At 40.4% G+C, this 19,005-nt stretch overlaps 2 protein-coding genes across 3 annotated transcripts in view; one reads left to right on the top strand and one right to left on the bottom strand.

The window, feature by feature from the left end:
* LOC124300632 (calcium uniporter protein, mitochondrial) overlaps positions 1–12,467 on the bottom strand; it is a 73,350-nt gene extending 60,883 nt beyond the window's left edge. The window contains exon 1 of one of the 2 annotated variants that reach the window (XM_046754964.1): positions 12,012–12,467. In XM_046754964.1, the coding sequence (XP_046610920.1) occupies positions 12,012–12,119 (108 nt within the window). In that variant the 5' untranslated portion in view covers positions 12,120–12,467. The remainder of the gene's footprint in view (positions 1–12,011) is intronic. The other variant, XM_046755034.1, reaches the window with a different exon arrangement.
* Positions 12,468–15,768: 3,301 nt separating this feature from the next.
* On the top strand, positions 15,769–17,796 carry LOC124310268 (putative ammonium transporter 1). Its single transcript, XM_046774081.1, has one exon. It carries the CDS (start codon positions 15,769–15,771, stop codon positions 17,794–17,796), a length of 2,028 nt encoding a protein of 675 aa, XP_046630037.1.
* Positions 17,797–19,005: the final 1,209 nt, after the last annotated feature.

The following is a 19,005-nucleotide window of genomic DNA, read 5'->3' as shown; positions in this document are numbered from 1 at the left end:
GTAGAAATAGAACGCTAGTGTAAAACCTCGGATCATCGAAGCGATTAGCACCCTGCCTCGTTAATTCGCCCTCCTTGAAAAGCCAAGAAGTTATATACGCTCGTACAAAGATAGGTAACGCAGGCTGTTCGCGACCCTCGTCGTACAGTTTAACCCTGCGATATAACAAGGGAACCATGTGCGATGAAAGAGTCTCGGCGGTTTCCCTTTCGTTCGGAGAGAGCCATATATATACAAAGTGGGGGAAAAAATCAAAGGGCTCGAAACTCCAGAGACAAACAAGCACTTTTGCGAACCATCGATTCAACCCCCTGGTAAAATACCTCGAGCGGATAATCGCGACAAAGAAGCTGCTGCTTCAACCTTCCTACGTATGGAAGAAAGTCGGAAGAAAACTGCTTTTACACACGTGGGCGTCGTTATATCGGATTAAAAAACATCTCTTGGCAGGCCGATAAGATACGCGGTGTGCCCAACTCCGGTTTTGTCCGTAACGCAAAGACACAACAAGCCGGTATTGGAACCTTCACTTGAGACCCTCGAGGCCTGAACACGTGTGGCGTTGAGTAACTGACCAATCTTTCGCTGTGAATTTGTCCTAGGTTCACTGTACCACGGTTATCACTGAACGTGTAGTCGAAACGCTTCTAATACGACGAAACGTCGGATATGGAGCAAGGTGAATGACTTTCCTTGACCCTTTTTCCACAGTTCCGACGTTGCTTCAGACAATCTGCAACACGGACGGACGTGTGTTGTTCCCACGTGAAACGTGAACACACTGTCGTCGGCGTAATACGTGCAAACGAGTTTCGAATCAATTCTGAACAAACTCATCGTGGAGGTGCTCAACTGCCATCATCGCAATCAATGATATAATATTTAATACTACGTTTACGTGCACAATATTTGATACTTTTTTAATTACAGCGATTGGCGTTTATTTCTTTTTTGACTTTTGTTAACTCAAATCTGTCACCGTTTACGTGATCGAGCATTGCCGATTATCACCGGATCGTAACACATGACTCGGGGCACGTAAAGATACGATCCGATTACGTTTTGGCAAGTAGCGCAAGGCACGAAAATTAATAACTCGTAGAACGTAACTCGGTGCACGTAAACGTAGCGTAAGTTCCGTTTGGAAGCGACATTGTTTTTCGTTCCCACCTGAAAAACTTGCTGTCAGTGGAATGAAATGAATTCTCGTGGAACGATATCTCTAGAATCCGATTTTAAACGGTCGCTCTAGAAACTCAAAGTTTTCACATTTGAATAACCTGGATGATATGCCAATTTTTTTAAAAGTTGTTTTTGCTCAACCGTATTTAATAATGTACAATGGAGTTAATCCCGAAAGCATCAATCCATTAATCGATGGTTTCTAAACATATACCGATTGACCTGCAAAATTATTAATCGATTAATCGCACAACACTAGTCCATAAACATCTAAAAAAGAATTTTTGAATATAGTAAATTAATTTCGAGTCCGAGACACATAACTTTTGAACAGAATTTTTGAGTTACGGATTTCGCTCAGTGTATAATTTTGTAACAAAAATTTAATTATCAGCAACGGATCATCGTGATTACGGCTGAGTGATAAAAACTTCAAAGAAAAATGGCGCTATCCTCGTGTTATTTAAATGAGAAAAATTCGAGTACCGAGAGTGACCTTTCAAAATTGAATTTAAGAGATTAGCATTTGACGAGAATTTTCTTAACGCTATTTATAACATGCAGGGTGAAAAACGATCCAGCATCTTCACATCCATATACCGGTTCGAGATATCATCACGAATTTTCTACCAGGAGAATAAATTTCTGTCAAACACGTTTAGAAACAAAAATTGAGAACGTGAAAGAAGAAAATCTATCTTTTAAAAAGTAATAAAACATTGTCTTACAGTCATTATTTTTCATCGCCAAATCATTGAGAATGACGCTGTTGTAACAGGCTACTTTTCGAACTCTTCGAACAAGGTATGAATCAACCGTTGTTAACAATATTCATATGATGCTTTTCATCGACGCGACGCTTTGGCAAGGTTGAATATAATTGGACTGATTCTATGTTTTTCCAGCAGATGATGCCTCAGTAAATACGCGGGATTAATAACACGTGCAGGACACGATGTGTGGAGCCTCACATGCGAGTTTCCATATGTTGCATGTAACACGAGTCATGTCTGTAAGTTTCTCCGTCTCTCCGCATGACTCGCCGATAACTGCTGACTTTTAACCCGAGATGTCCGCCGATCGAACAAATTAAACTTTCGGTGGATGAACTGACCACTACCATAAAATTAAGAAGAGAATTAAAAAATGCAACACGTGATATTATTTCTAAAATAATTTTTTTCTTTCAAATTCTTCGGAAGACATTAGTCATGGCACAATATATATATACTTTTCTACTACAGCCATTTCGTAAGTCCCCTCTTTAAATGATGGTTATCAGTTCTTGGATCTTCTCATCGTGAATTTCTGTGCCCCAATACGTGGCGAGAAAATGGCATCACGAATATACACACATATACATATATATAAATTTAATCTGTGACGATAGTTGCCGAATATTTTTATCGGAATTATCTCTTTTTATTCTCGTTTCTAAATCTTCACGGTGCACCGTTATCATGAATAATATTGCAATTTCATTCCTGCAACAGATCGCTGTGCATTATCTTTTTCCATTTTGAATTACACTTTCTACATATATGTACGTAATATGATATACATGTGCACGATAAAGAAATGTATTACGCTTACTTCGTGCTGACACGCGATAGAGATTATGTTATTATAATCTACAACGGAAAGAAAATTCCCAGTGAGTATAAAACTTTGATAAAAGCATAAAATAATATACACACTGAGATAAGCTGACAATGAGTAATAAAATGTTGACAAGACGTTACAAGTGGCTTGGCAGCATTAGAACTCGCATTGGAAACATTAAGATTGGAATCAGCAATCGCGTAGAATTTTTTCGTAACATACGATGATTATTCCTGCTGATTCAGACTCTCAAAACGTTCGCGGTAGTTTGTAATACGGACGTAGGTAACAGTAAGTGGAAATGAAGTATGGAACCTATATCGTGCCTGGGTGACGTCACCTATGTCAACTGAATCACACAGATTCGGCCAAGAGATCATTGCCGCGTCGAAAATCACATTGTTCCAACAAATTCGAAAATATTTTTATACAAATGTTAAGGTGTTCCATAAAAAACTGAACCAACAGTAATTAATGACATTTTTTGTTAAAATTGTAAAATTAAAGACCTCGACTTCGTCTGACTTTAAGCATTGCAATTTTTTTTATGTCTCAGACTGTTTTGATCTTTGAATAATCGTCGACTTCGACAAATTTTCCAAAATTAGAGCTAGCGCGAATAGCTAAGTAAGAGCTAGGTGAGCGAGGGCGTGAAAACACGTGAGACGACACATCAGTGGTTGCCCGACAGGCAAGTATAAGTAACAAAGTTATATCCGACCCTAATACTGGAACACCACAATACACAATACAAATAATAAACAATTTGATAGTATCGAATTGAGAAAGTTCGAGTATACGAAGTGATTTGATTTATTTGTAATCAAGGGGCGGCTTCGGTGTATGAAAAAAAAAACATGTCAACTTGGAGTGTGAAGACCTTATAATTATCGCTTAACGCATTAATTTTTCTCACTGGAGTTAATTTCACGCTATGCTTGATACACTTTGATACATATATTCATCTCGCGTAATTTATGTATGCCCTCACGTTTAACCTATAAGTATATAGGTGTGCGTAAACCGCGTGCGCGGTTTTCCTCGCGAAGCTGATACGAGAAGTCAGATTAAACGTGCAGGACGAGAGGAAATGTGATAATAGGGAGCGCGTTACACGGAGCACATAAATAATAGTTGACGGGAGTATTTGTCAAATAAAACATTCAAGTACTGAATTGTACGCCAAGCGTAGGCATTATATAATCTATCGTTGGAAAATTTCTCGACACGGTGTAACGAAGATGGCTTGAATAATAACATCGAAGGATAATTATAATATTCAAAGCGTACGCGTAAAATAAAGTTCATTTAATTCGTCCGAAAGATAGATCATATATTCTGAAAATGTTTAGTCTGTCATTTGAGTAAATGAATGTTCTAAAGAAGAGAAAAATCATAAGAGAGAAGAAAAATAGTGGATAATAAAATGCACAATTACACGGTCACGTGTGAATGAGAGGTGTAGGCCTTGCGACACGAGAAAATGAATTTTTCATCGACGGCCTGCGTGACAGAGAGTATCCCCTAAGCGAGTTTGCGCGGTGTGAAGAGAGCTTTAGAGAGCTCAGAGTGCCGAGCCCAGCTGAGCCCAGCCCATCCCAGACCATGCGACGCATCCATGACGTATTTACATTATGCTTTGGTGGGCTATCTTATCTGGACTGTGGTTTGCAGGTCTCGCGCAAGCTCGTTTATACTTTCGCTGATGAAAATTCATCCGTATTCCATAACTGTTGTGAACGAGTACATTCACCGAGTAACGTGTAAAAACTTGTTACGCCTATGCGGCAGCGATCTGCGCCATCGTGGCAGGGATGTTCAGGATGTTGGTTGACCAAAATTCGCTACTTTTTACAAACTGTATTTCGAGATAACCGCGCATTGAGTGTTCGTAAAATTATTGAACTTGTAAGCTACGGCGAATATCTATTTGGAGAAAACAAAAGCTTCGTTTTATGTTGCATCAAAATGGTTGAAAATCTGGTACAAGACTCGTTCGATTTCACTCTGCGATGGTGCATTTCATTCGGAAGATTACTTTTTATGAATTCAGTGAACAAATTTTTGATATTATGTTACGGCATTGTTCAATATTGAATTTTACAACTTTACACTGATAATTGACCATAATCAAAAAATTTGTACTTAATTAAATTGATTGGAAAAAAAATCAATATCCGTTGCAGTAAATTTGTAGAAACTAGTCTTTTGAAAAAAACGAATCATCGTAAGTGAAATCGAATGAATCTACCGGATTTCACCCACATGTTCGAAAATCATTGACCCACATATTACGGTTATGCGTACATGTACAGCAGACAAAGTTTAGTACAGTTGATGGATGGAAAAAATGGCGTCACGAATTCGTGTTCAGATTTCTTTCTTCTGTTTTACAAACCTTGAGATATATGCCAAGGACGAGACAGAGACAAAGAGATTACATCAAAGATTTATCGAACTTTTACGAGAGCAATGAAGGTAAAGGATTTATTGAAAACCCGTATTATGGGATCTTCCGGCGAATAGGTAGAATATAAGGCGGTACATCGATGGGGGGGCTGCGTATATGCGGAATGAAAATATTGGATGAGCGTACGGAAGTTTCCGCGTCGTGCGGATCGCTCACGTTTTAGAATTATACGACGAAAGTTCTGCACTTCACCTATGGACAGGTAACTCGAAGTATACATTTTTTTAAAACAAATACTAAAGAAAGATATTCTTCGAAAATTTATAATTTCGATGCTATTAATTTTGGATTAATTATCGATACGATATAATTAATGTAGAAATTTTTTCACATGTTTAAAACAATATCAAATTCTAAAAAAAGTTTTAAACATATTATATACTCGTATTGATAACGTAAGTGTCTACGTGGTTGAGATTTCTTAATATTGTAAAGATCTTTTATCCCAGTTACGATATACGTTATACTCGTATATAAATTTTCGGATGCTGATATATTGATCAATTTTCCATTATTCGAAAAATCTTTTAGCGTAAAAATCTACGTTTACACAAATATAAGAAAATTCTATGCAACGGAAAGAAGCGCGGAGCACTGCAGTACAAAAAATTAGGGATATAGGTGAAAACTAATGGAAAATAAAAAATAAAAAATGCAACAAGAAAAAATAAATGGAGGATGAAATTCTTGTAGAAACGGCTTGGAATGTTCGTTGCGCATATGGTTGCACACGGGTAGATGCACGTACGCAAATATTGACACAGTGATCAGGAAGCTGCAAGAAGCACGTTGCGTTACTACAGCGCGTGTCGTTAGATTATTAAAAATAAATCCTGTGCATACATTTTCTTGTCATTGTTCCTTCAGTTCCATAAAGAATGAAATATGTATTCGAATAACGAGAAGGAAAACTACGGAAACCTTGACGCTTGCGACATGATATAGTTACGGAAACGTTGCAAGAAGCGGAGATAATAAGGCCGTGCTGCCGGAAATCAGTTTAAAGTTGTTAACGTAAGTTAGTAACGTAAACGTGTAAGGAAACATCCGAGAATAATCGTTATTGCGTAATTTTAGAACGACTTTCGAGGAGTTGACTTTTCGAAATTTGAATAAGTATATTTTGTTTATCACGATTTACTAAATTTCCGAAAACCCTAAAGTAGCGAAACGTAAAGGTAGCGTTTCGTTAACGTTACTAACTCCTACCTCTTCATTGCTGGAATATGAAGAAACGAGGTCATCATGGAGCAGGGGGAAAGGAAAGAATAAAAGTAAAGTAGATATACGTACACAAGTATTGCATATATACATACATGTATACTATTGCATGCATTTGAATTCGACGCCAAATTTGGCAACGCCCAGTCCCTCACACACACGTCGATATCTGAGTTTGCGAATCTCGGTGAACTGAAGGGCTCAAAAGTTTTACATTATAGAACCGTCTAAACTTGCCACGCCTACGTTTGCCGACTCAGAATTGGGTTGTTTTTTTACGCTGTGGAACTTTGGCCGATTTTCCTGATTTTCAAAAACAGCTCATCACAGGTGCGTTGAATTTTACAAGTTTTTATAATCGCCTGTACATCTGCAAAAACAGACCAAAGAGTGTAAGGAAAGAAAATTTGAACGAAATCGAGTTTAATAAAGATCAAATTCTCGAATAGTTTTAATTTTCGAAAGGTTTTGTATTACGTATATAACAATCGGCTAACAATTGATAATTTACACCCATTTTTATCATGCGGTTGAATCGGAGCTTACATACAGCATTTTTTTTTTCCGGTATACAAAACGTAATGTGTAATTGATAATTGGTAAATCGCCATTAGTTTACTCTCATGACGAAAAAAGTCTATCTCAATTTCATTACTTTTCACTAATAGAATTTAAAGTAGAAATGGTAATGAATATGGATGAAATCGTTAGAGGCGTTTGGCGACTTTCGTTACTTTCGATCCTACTTTTCCTTGAGACAAACGCGCCATTTTTCACAGCCATGTGAAAATTTTGTAATATGGAAGAGAATTATAAGGTTCGCCAAATTAGTATCATAAAATAATTCGACGCTTACTCCGAAGCAATTAAACGTGAACGGCCATCCTTTGATCTACTTATCGTTGACCCATCTGGTTGATTTTAATCGAAATGTAAATCGACCGGGTGACGCAAGTTCATAAAACAGCACTCAAAGTTCTCGAGCCTCAAACTGCACATAATTGTCATTCGCGTTTAAGCGATCAATATTCAAGACTCGTGACTCGTGACTCGTGACTCCCACTGTCGCCCCTGCATTATGCAATTCATTTGGGATGCGGTTTAAGCAACAAGTTTATAAATACACCGCGAAGCTGAGGACAAAATCGTTCATATCCTAGATAAAATTAAATTCGTATTTCAAATTCTTTACTGCGTGGCAATAATCTATTTCATCGAAATGAGAATAAAGTTTTTTTTACATAATAAATTAATTAGGAGACAGAGAGAAAAAGAGAGAGAGAGAGCGAAACTTTATCTCGGTATATCTTGATTTATTATCGTAGCTCCACGATTCCAAAATTAGTCTACCGGAGGCTTTTTGTTCTATCGTTAAGATAAAATACGAGAGCACCACGGTGCAGACCAACGGGCAAACGAAGTGTGTAACGACCTTCCCCTTCGGACGGTTGATTAAAAAAAATTGCTGATCGAAAGGAGAGGAACGAAATACTCTCGGGTACCTCAATTAAGGAAGGGCTTTACGCGCTTCGCTCTCCCAAAGCATTGGATTCTACACGGGCAAATCGTTTCTACTCGTACACGGTATATATATAACAAAGGGTAATTGGCAAAATATTCCGGGATTCAAATGCATCCAAATTTTTTTCTCAAATTAAATTATTCGTGTAAATATAAACTGGAATTTTTTTTTTTTTTTTGGGCGTTACTATTATTCTTAGCTTCGGTTTTATTACGCGCGTTGTAAATTGTTGGGCGAACATTTTTTTTGTTTATAAAAAATAGTGTAGAGAGTATTTATGTACATAATGCGTTCAGCGACGCGCAGAGTCGAAATAACTCGTTGGAACGCGACGTAGCATTAACGACAGAAGCGAGTTGGTGCCAAGCAAAAAGACGGACAGATGTTTCGACACAATTCATCTGGATGGTGAGATTTTCTTCAGAGGTACAACGATAATTTTATGAAAATGCGAGTATTAGGTGGAGATAAACTCAATTATTCAATCACGAATTCGTTCGAGAATGTTCGAGATGCATTCCTCGAATGTTAATCACTGAAACAACATTTTTTACACAAGCTCGTTCCTTACAAGGAAAAAATATTAATAGTAGTTTGCGTGTTTTACAAAATACTTCGAAAAACTTGCGCATATAACGCAAGCAGTTGTTAATTTTTCTCGTACATTTCGGAAACATTTGCGATAGGAGTGAATTTTGTGTCTTTTTCGGCAAAGCATCAGCTTGTGATTAGTTAAAAAAAAAAAAATGATTGATCCAATATTAATATACACAGTCCGACGTAGCAGTGAAAATAAAACGATTCTTATTTTGACCAAGTAAAATTCACGCGTTTCAAGTAAATATTCACGTTGACGAATAAATTTAAACACACCTTCAAAGTATTTGAAAAAATGTTGTTTCGAGTTCGTATACTTGGTTCTTTCAGATTGTGAAGGTAATTTATATTCGCGACATATGTAATGAAGTGTTACAATAGTTTGCGTAGCATATTTATAGAAGAGCATAGTGTCAGAAATAGTTGAGCTCGCTCTCTTATCTGATGCTAAGTTTCAACCGAAATTCTGTATTATTGTGAAAGGGATGGAATATAAAGATACCGTTTACTCTCAGATGTCTGAGATAAGAATGAAGTTTTAGTAATTGTTTCAGAATAAACATGTTTAGCTGTTTGTATGAAAGGTGGTATAATTCAGGATTTTGTATAATTCAATTGCTGCGTGGTAATGATCAATCACAGCATTTGTTGATCGGTGATATCGGCATTAAACTTCGTTCGAGCATCGCGTTAATTAAGTCAATTACGAATTCGAATTTTTTTGCGAAATCCGACAAACTTGATAGTTCGCGTTGATTGATTAGCTTGCTGCTGAAAATGAAGATGTTTGCGCACGCGCACTTTTAGATTCATCAGCACGGCACAGCTGAATAAGTCATCACAAATGTTTGATTTGACAATATTTCGTCGAAAATTACAAGAATTAATCCAAGTATTCCACAGAGTCTTTTGAATACCGTTGAAAAACGTGTATTTGATTTGAATAATCGATGTAGTCTGTATTTACTAATTACATGAACTTATACGAGGAAAAAAAAAAGATAAGTAATGAAGAATTCTAACCACACAGAATGAGTAGAATGTTATCCAAGTTCGGCACACTCGGTGTAAGAGTCAACTGAATCTTGTGATGTTTTTAGATTGGTATGTGAACACAGACAAACTACTAATTGTAAGATAGCACTCCACAATTTTCGCTGATAAAAGTCAGCTGATGGCAAACCCAAAAAAAAAAATTTCTTTACGATGAATCATTTTCACTAATTTCGATAAGACGCGCGTTTCTTCGTTATAGATATCGGTGTATAATGAACGTTATTCCAATTCCCGTATCCCGCAGTGGTAAGAATTATTGTATTATTGCAATACTACATAGTGAGTATTAAGGTTATTCGCCCCGCGAATCACATAAATCAACGTGTTCCTTTTTTCTTTCCCTCTCCATCTCATTATCTTTCTGCATCCGCGGGTCGTTTTCGCAATTAATTGTATTTATAAACGGTTTGCAATGTCGCTGAACGTGCTAACTGTTACGGGTCAAGACGAACTCTACGACGAGCAATATCGACTGTCTCGTATTGTAACGCCGTAGTATGTCTACTTGTCTCACAATCAGCGCGGGAGAAGAAATCGGTCGGTAGGAAATATAAAAGAGAAAAATGAAAAAGGAAAAAGGTCGATGCGAGTGCATCCCACATCCACCCACTGTCCCAAGGGATGCGCCGAGTATTTTTGGAAGATTCGCCGCTGCACGAGGACCACTCTTCGTGAGAGAATTCTTACAGTACAAGTCCCAGGAAAAGTTCTTATACAATAATGTTATGAGAATTGACTTATAATTAGGCGAGAATAAATCTGTTCAATTTTCTATGCTACAAGTAAACGTTTACAATCGATTACGTCCATACGACGATTCAAAGATGATTTTCTGTCGGGAGAAATTTGATGTTATAATAACGAATACACGTTTGGAAACTTGTAAAGCTCTGTTTTGTCTTCTTATCATTTACTTACAAGCCTGTTGGAATTAAAGTTCAACGCAGCTGTATATATACCTTGGACATTATGCACTGCATTTGATTAATTGAATAGATCGAGTGAAGAGAGAAAGGCGTTGGTTCGAATGAAAGGAGTAACGTATTACGGAACATTTGCGTACGTTATATGCAAAATGTATATAACAGTGTAGAGAAAACCCAGCGAGCGTTATCAAACACTGATTATACCTATATGATAAATAAATTAACAGCGATATTACGTATTCTAATTTGAATAAACGTTCGCAACTCCGGACAGAAAAATTGTTTTAAATTACGCGTCGGTCGGTCAAATTCCAAGATTCTTTTGAAAGCACTGGTGTAGAAAGTGCAAGTGCATTTGTAAATCTGTCTTAGCTGTCGGGCGATTCATAAAACACAGTTATTCAGTAGCGATTCGAGGATATTTTCCGAATTCGACCCAATATTTTCATATTTCTTCAAAACACAGCTTCCCGAAAATTTCGGAGCATATCATACACCCGGAATATAACGCAGCGCTAACATACCCTCTATTTCACACTTATTATTCGTTTACACAGGGTCTAATTCGCGCTTCACGCATGCGCGTCGAAACTCGTTTTTTTTTTTTATTTGACTTTGTTTTTTTATCACGTATAATTTGTTTACACCAGGACCTTATAAAACCACCCTAATTGCGCACGTCCAGCTCCCAGCATGTAACATTATACATTAAATATACCAAGTGGGACGCAGAATGGTATAATCTCCCGACACGAAACAGGGACATCCTTTTTGATTAGATTGACAGAATAATGAGTATACCATACTATACTATGACTATACTATGACTATAGACCAAATTCGGTGACTCGCTCGATCGCTCGCTTAACGCACAATCACAAGAAATTCTCAAATTAGGGATACGGAAGAAACATGTCCAAACTTACTCATTGTTCAAAATGAAACGGTTTCTAATACCGATCGATTTGCGCAAAAAAAAAAGAGCAAAAAGAGGGTATGGAAAAATCCGCAAATTATGCCGGCAACTCCTACATCGGATACGTGCAACGCAACGAGGCAATACAAATCACAACAAACGAAAAAAAAAGAAGTGTAATCTGAACGAACGGCCCGTGTTGTGTTTTCCAGTAAATTCAAACCCGGCATCGAGAGCGGGAGACGAGACGAGACGATAAGTACGTAACCTGCAGTCTGGCCGAGCGATCGAGTCATGATGCATTTGCCGATTTGAATGGGTGCCGGATAGGCGGTGGACAAGGGGGAGGGGGGGGGGCGGAGAAAGTGAGGGGGGGAGGGAGGAACGAGCTAGTAAATGCACTAAGAACGAGCAAAGATCCACCACGCGGAATGAAGGAAGGAGGAGGGTGGGTGGGTAAGAATAAGAGGACGAAAGAACGCACAACAGACAACAGCAGTGAATAAGAGTGCGACTTACGTTCTGGCTGCATTTTCGGGCCGCGGCCAAAGTCGTAACCCTCAGCACTCGGTTCATGTCGAGCCTAAACAGCATCACTGCACCACACGAAACACTAGTTGCGGCCATAATATGTTTGGGACCGGTCTGGCTTATGACACTGAGAGTGAAAGAGAGAGAGAGAGAGGCAGAGAGAGAAGAGAGATAGAGGAACCTCTGGATACTTTATTTCTTCTCTTCGTACCTGCCTTTTTTCAAGTCGGCGGGACCGGCCGCCTCGGAGCGACTAGACCAGACCGTTTCGCCGGCTCGGTTCTGCCGCTCGTCGCGCCGCGGCTCCAAAGGATGGCGTGCCATGCGCTCTGTTGCTTCTCGCCGTTTCTCCTCGATCCGCCAATCACAGCGAGTCTCGACTACTCGAGCCTCGAAGATCACCGCGTGACGATTCCGACAACACTGACGCTCGTTGTACTCCCCTTCGATCGTCCGAGCATCCGACGCTCCCTCGGTTCTTCCCTTTGTTGTTGTTCTTCTCGTGTCGCAGCAGAGGACGATGCTCGCCCTTTGACCGCCCGAGAATTCAACCGGTCTTTGATTATTTACTGTCTACGCGGAGAGAGTTTGTGCGCCGTCGGTAACGGCGCCAACTACCGCCTCATTCCACGTATTTGCTTATCGTGATTTATCAATTTGATACATACCTATGTGAAAAACACGATTAACGATGTTAGATTTCAGCGAACGTCTTAGTTTCGATTCTCCTCGAAAAATTGTATACTTTACTGTGTAAGGTGGTAAACTCAGTTTTTTCGGGCTGAGCGTAAGTTTGCAATATGAGTCGTAGGTGAGCACGCATTTGAACCGAAGGCGAATGTTCCAAATACACGAGGTGAAAAGACCGTTACCTCTTTGTTGCAGATGATTCTATATGTTACGGAACGTGTTTTTTTCACGAAGCATGAAATTGAGGTTAGGGTCGCCTAATGCTAGATTTTGTTTGTTTGTTACAGCGCATGCGTGCGGTATAGAAAAGACCACTTTTGACTCTTAGGAGTTAAAAGTGATCTTTCTTGTACTCCGCGCACAGGCATTCGCAACTTTACTCTACCGTCATGGAAACGGTTGCTTTGTGTACGGAAAAGACGCCTAAAAAAACCCGTTAAGCATGAACGCGTTGTATAAATAATTATAATTTCTTCTGCCCAGTGAACCACACACACAGCGCGCACACGCCCGATAGTTACTCATATACCTACTTAAGAGTAATAATTGCGCTGCCATATTTTTTTCCCCTGCAATCGGTTAATTTTGAACGAGACGTCGATTGGTACACAAATTGTTCGAAATTTTTCGAACAACGAATTGCGTCGATCAGTGTGCATTATAATTAGGATTCATTATTTTTCGCTCAATTTGAGTTTCGATATCCAAATGTTACATAAGAAAATCATGTCATTTAATTTGAGGTAAATTCGTTCTCATATACGTTTAAAAACTCAGCACATTGTACATTTGAATTTTCTATAATGATACAACATTTTTCACATGAATCATTTACAGTTGGCGTTGGAGCCGAATTTTCTCCCCTTCGGTACACTTGATGGATCACATAAGCGCAATTTCCTCATTTCTTTCGAGGTCCAATGCTTATGTTATCAGGGCAAAGCGGTTAAACTGGAGGGTAAATTTTTATCCAATTTGTCTGCGTTCTGTAGGAACAAAATCCACTGTGACATGTGCGGGGCTTTGCATACTGAGCGTTTGGCTTTTTTCCATACTCCTTCCGATCAGTTGGAAAATTACGTTTCCTTTTACTAGACAAATCTTCCTTGTTACCCGGCTTGATTTACTTGAGATCGGCCAGATGGCTACGGCTGTGAGATTGAGTATTATCGACTACATTTTTAAATTAATACCCCTATGACGTCAAAGTGACTTTGAATCGGCTGATGACTGTAGCGACGAGGCCGATCATTTGCCAGGCACAGGATCCTTGATGATCACATGATCTACTATTTCTGCTTCATCCTGATATCCATCCCAGCGACATAACTGTGGCACTGAAAAAGAAAAAAGAGCATCTCTGTTAGCCGACAATTGTGCCTCATGGATTATCAAGTATTTTGATTTTGAAACGAACGATCGATTTTTTAATTTTAATGCAGCTGTATCCTGGTCCTCTCTAATAATTATTCGAGTACGGAAATTACTAATACGAAATTACAAACAAATCGTACAAAAACCGTTTGATATGTATATTATACATATATGGAGCGAGAAGAGCAACGTTTAAATGCAAAATCTGACGTGGTTGGCAGGAAATACCTGGCGACTGGCCAAAAGCAGACTATGGTAGAAACAGTTACTGACAATGAGAGTTTATACTGGCGCCTTTCGGCCTGAAGACAACGGAGTTCTCAGGACGAGACACGGCAACTCAAAGCTCAACATTTAGAGAAAAAGCATTTCCATAAAGTTTCAGATTCCAAATTTAACGAAAGAAGTTGAAATAGATAGAATATCTATGGTACTTTGATAATACCGAGTTTTTCGTGTTTGAAATGACCATAAAAGATGCAATCGAAAATTTCTTTTTACCAGGCTGTGCGATGATTCTCGAACACATTTTCCCACTGAGGATTATCACAAGGAAATAGGAGCTTCGCGTCACCACCGAAAGTAAATCAGAAAACAAAAGTACAGGATCATTTATCGGTCGGTGACCACTAGGGCTACTGACGCAGCTGATTTTACCTGAAACCCGTACAGCGGCTCTCTTTCGCTAAATGATGAGGCGGTCAACAACCGATAAACGCAGGCAGCAGCTGCGTTTAAAACAGGCGTCGGTTATACCGAGCCAATCCTCGTGCAGAATCACGAGAAACCAGTTATTGGCAATCAATTCCGTGTGAAGAACATTGGAATACCGGTAATTAGAGCAGATTAGGTTCTAAAAAAAATTGAATGAAGGCACGGTAAAACCTAGATAAAAATGTCGCGATGCTGATGCGGAAAGGGCGTATAATTTTTTGTTCATTGCCAATTGTCGACCGAATTATTGAAAAAAAATATACGTCCTTTTGGCTTCAAAAATTTTTTTTTTCCAATATTTGGCTTGAAAATAAGTCTACGGAACGACCGGAAGTGAAAAAAAAACGCGATATACTGTACCTAATTCGCCGAATACAATGGACAATTTCTGGCCGTTCACACCAGACTTTTGTCTTATTATCATCGGAATGACGCGCCCGTTTTTTGAGAAAATCAACACGTTGAAAGATTCCTTTCGCTTAGGTAAATTACAAGTTGTAGACAATAAATGTGTTTCACTTACGTGAGAGTAATCTCTTCGTTTTCCCGTCAGCGTTGAATCTTGATACGTTAGTATATTGACGGTCCATGACGAAGAGGGCCACAGTTAATGACGTTGATCGATTCCGCAACTGGGAATTGATCGAATTGATTAACCTGATTATCGATCGTCATTTGTCAGTAGTAACGCTGTCGAACCGGTAATCTGTCTGAAAACTTCAGAGCCAACGCATATTTATCACGATTCATGGTTCGCTGGATAGCCAAAGCACATGAGGTGACAAGCCCGGAGTATATTGCTGCGTTAATTTCCACAAGAAAAAGGATATTTTGAGGTGACCGGAAGCGGGTGTTCCGAGGTGTCGAATCGCCGGCTTAACTCGGCGTGAGGGTCGCGATCGACGATACGAAGATCGGAGAGATCGACAGGCTGAGGTTATCGGTCGGGCAATCGGATCCCCTCGGGATGTCGAAAGTGGTAAAAGGGGATTTCTACGCGGAGAGTTACTACGATTACGGACTCTTGGACCGAAGTAACTACTTCCGGGGTATAAACTCTACGGGAAATATCGACGAGGTCGGTTCGTCAGCCGTATTTCGAAGCATCCTGACCGTACTGCTACGTGTCGGATTTCTCCTCGTTCAAATCGGCAGCGTTCCCGTGGGCAACGTGAACCTCATCCTCCTCCACAACATCGTCGACTTTTGCGCGGTGACCTTGGTCTACATCCTTGTCGGTTTCGTCATCGCCTTCAACGGCGACGTCTCCGGTGCCGTCGGCGAGGGTGTCTGGATCGGAGACGGCAGGGCGAACATTAACGACGCGGTTCTGGGATGGGAGGCGGCGGTTACGGCTTCGGCGATTTGCACCTGCGGAATAGTCGGAAGGATGCACGCGGTCGGGTACCTCCTCACGGCGATCCTGATCTCGGGAATGGTCCAGCCGTTCCTGATCCACTGGGCTTGGACTCCGCGGGGTTGGATGGCCGACAATTCGCTAACCGGGAAGTCCGTCTCCTTCAAGGACTACGGGGGCGGAGGAACGGTTCACGTGGTTGGTGGTCTCTCTGGATTTCTTGGCTGCGCGACGTTGGGTCGAAGGATACTGAGACTTCGGGATATAGACGACGCCAGTCTACCCGCCGATTCTCCGGGAAGCGCTTTCGCCGGATACCTCTTGATATTCCTCGGTCTCCAAGGATTCGGTCTGCCCATCTCCGACCACGGCAACTCCAAGGCACCGCCACCCGGAACACCCTACATCCTGATAAACAACCTACTCGCGGCGTCATCCTCTTCCCTCTTCGTCGTAGCTCTACACTTCGCCCTGACCCGAGAGGCCTTCAACTACTGGACCGTGATGCGGTGCGTCCAGGGTGGAATTTCCGGTATGGTTGCGATCGCCGCCGGCGTCGACCTTTACTCGCCCTTCGTGGTTGTCGGCATCAGCTGCGCCAGCGGCCTCGTATTTTACCTGGTCTCGAGGCGAGTTTACCGCAGTGCCCTCGAGGACTACTGCAACATCGTCGCCACCCACTTGGCCTGCGCTCTCTTCGGCAGTTTGCTTGCACCATTCTGCGGCAGGCCGAGAGGCAGTGACGCCATAAACCACACCATGGTGCTCGACGTGGCCTGGCAGGTGATCTGCGTCTTGGCCTTGATCTCAGCTGTGGCACTGACCATGTGGCCGCTATTCGTTGCCCTCGAGGTCTGCGGCTTCCTCCGGAATCGATCCGAATTCATCAACCACCTCAGAGCGATAACCGCTCTCGAACGTGGACCACCCAGATCCTACATGCAGAGGCTCTTCTTCCCCGGCGTTGAGAGTGTCTACCTGCAGCCAGGGTCAGCGATCAGAAGTGAACCGGGGCCGCAGACAATGAGCCCAAGAATGTGGAGGTTTCAACAAGAGATAACCAGACTGGAGCAGACCAGAACAAAGCAGACTGCTGACACGGAATTGATGGAAGGTGCAGAGGAGTTGGTCGCTGTTCCGGCAACCAGAAAAGTTAAGAAGGTCAGGCAGATTTACACTCTTCCGAGAAGTAGCGCTTCGGGACACGTCGACGTTGGAGGAACCGGAGAGTCCTTGGAGAACGGAATCCGTCCTGTTAAGCAAAGTCTGCTGGAGGTGGATGACACCATGTCGAGGGTGCTGGTTGAAGGTGGCAAAGATGGGCTCAGAGATGCGGCCAAGCTTCAGATTTTGCAGAAGATTTTTTTTCCCGGAAATTCTGCCAGCGGCCAAAAGTACAGTTTGATTAAACAGCTTGGTACTCCGTTGCACAGGACACAGAAGTTCACTAGTCTACATTCTGTAGAGCCCCACTTTTCGGAAGAAAAACCAACTCCTGATGATCCAGCCGTGTGGCCACCGTCGGATTTTACAGTTAAGGTTCTTATGGAACCTAGAAGAGAAATAAACTGTTCTAGTGACTCCGATGATGAACTTGCAGTTCCGAAACCGTTCGAAAATCTTAATCAAACCGTCTGATCGGAATGTGACTGGCATTGGGAAAGTTGTTCCTTACAGATTAAAGGTTGATTAACGTTAAACCACGCAGATTTAGCTAACGTACAAGTGAATTTAGCAACAACAAAAAACGTTACCGAACTTTAAGGGGGGGGTACACCATGCAAGCAAAAAAAAATACTGCAACTTTGCGATTTTTTTTTGAAAAAACGGATTTATTTATGAACATGCGGTCTTGAATACATTAATATATAAGTCTTTGAGAACTTTAAAAAATTTTTTTATTGTCGAAAAATTTCAAAATGGCGTCGTGACAGTTGGATCCCCAAAGCCGCTCGGAAAAATGGGGTGCGAGATTTGGTGGAGTCGTGGATAGTCCTAGAACACACAAATTACAAAAAATTAGTTGTATATTATGTTTTCTTGTCCACTACGTACCACTTTTTTGATATCTAGTCTCAAAAATTTTTTATGACTGTTTAAGTGACGATTTTTTTTTTTTCAATTTTTCGACCACGATTTTGCGACTTCAAACGGTCAAAAAAAATTTTTCAGACTAGATATCAAAAAAGTGGTACGTAGTGGACAAGAAAACATAATATACAACTAATTTTTTGTAATTTGTGTGTTCTAGGACTATCCACGACTCCACCAAATCTCGCACCCCATTTTTCCGAGCGGCTTTGGGGATCCAACTGTCACGACGCCATTTTGAAATTTTTCGACAATAAAAAAATTTTTTAAAGTTCTCAAAGACTTATATATTAATGTATTCAAGACCGCATGTTCATAAATAAATCCGTTTTTTTCAAAAAAAAATCGCAAAGTTGCAGTATTTTTTTTTGCTTGCATGGTGTACCCCCCCCTTAAAGGCTCTAAAACCAAAGTATTAGTGGAATAATTACGTTCAAGAAGAAATATCACTAAATAAATAGAAAATACATATTGAAAATTATCCCACGTATGACTCTATGGTGCACATCAATGGCGGCTACCTTAATTTTACGCAAATATTTGAATTTATTTTCAAAATATTTGAAAAACTTTTTTTCACAACTTTAACACAGTTTACAGTTAACTTATGTTGTTTCGCGCTGAACATTTGAAGCTACAGAATTGTAAGTAATTTTGAAACACAGCTTTGATGTCTGTCGTGTTGCTGTAAAAATTTATCTTGAGTTCAATAACTCGCACGTACGTGTACTTGTAATTTGTGGCAATGTTACTACC

Source organism: Neodiprion virginianus, chromosome 1 (assembly GCF_021901495.1).
Source record: "Neodiprion virginianus isolate iyNeoVirg1 chromosome 1, iyNeoVirg1.1, whole genome shotgun sequence".
Taxonomy (NCBI): Eukaryota; Metazoa; Arthropoda; class Insecta; order Hymenoptera; family Diprionidae; genus Neodiprion; species Neodiprion virginianus.
Note: the sequence above shows the minus strand (reverse complement) of the source record. Positions and strands in the feature narration are given on the sequence as shown.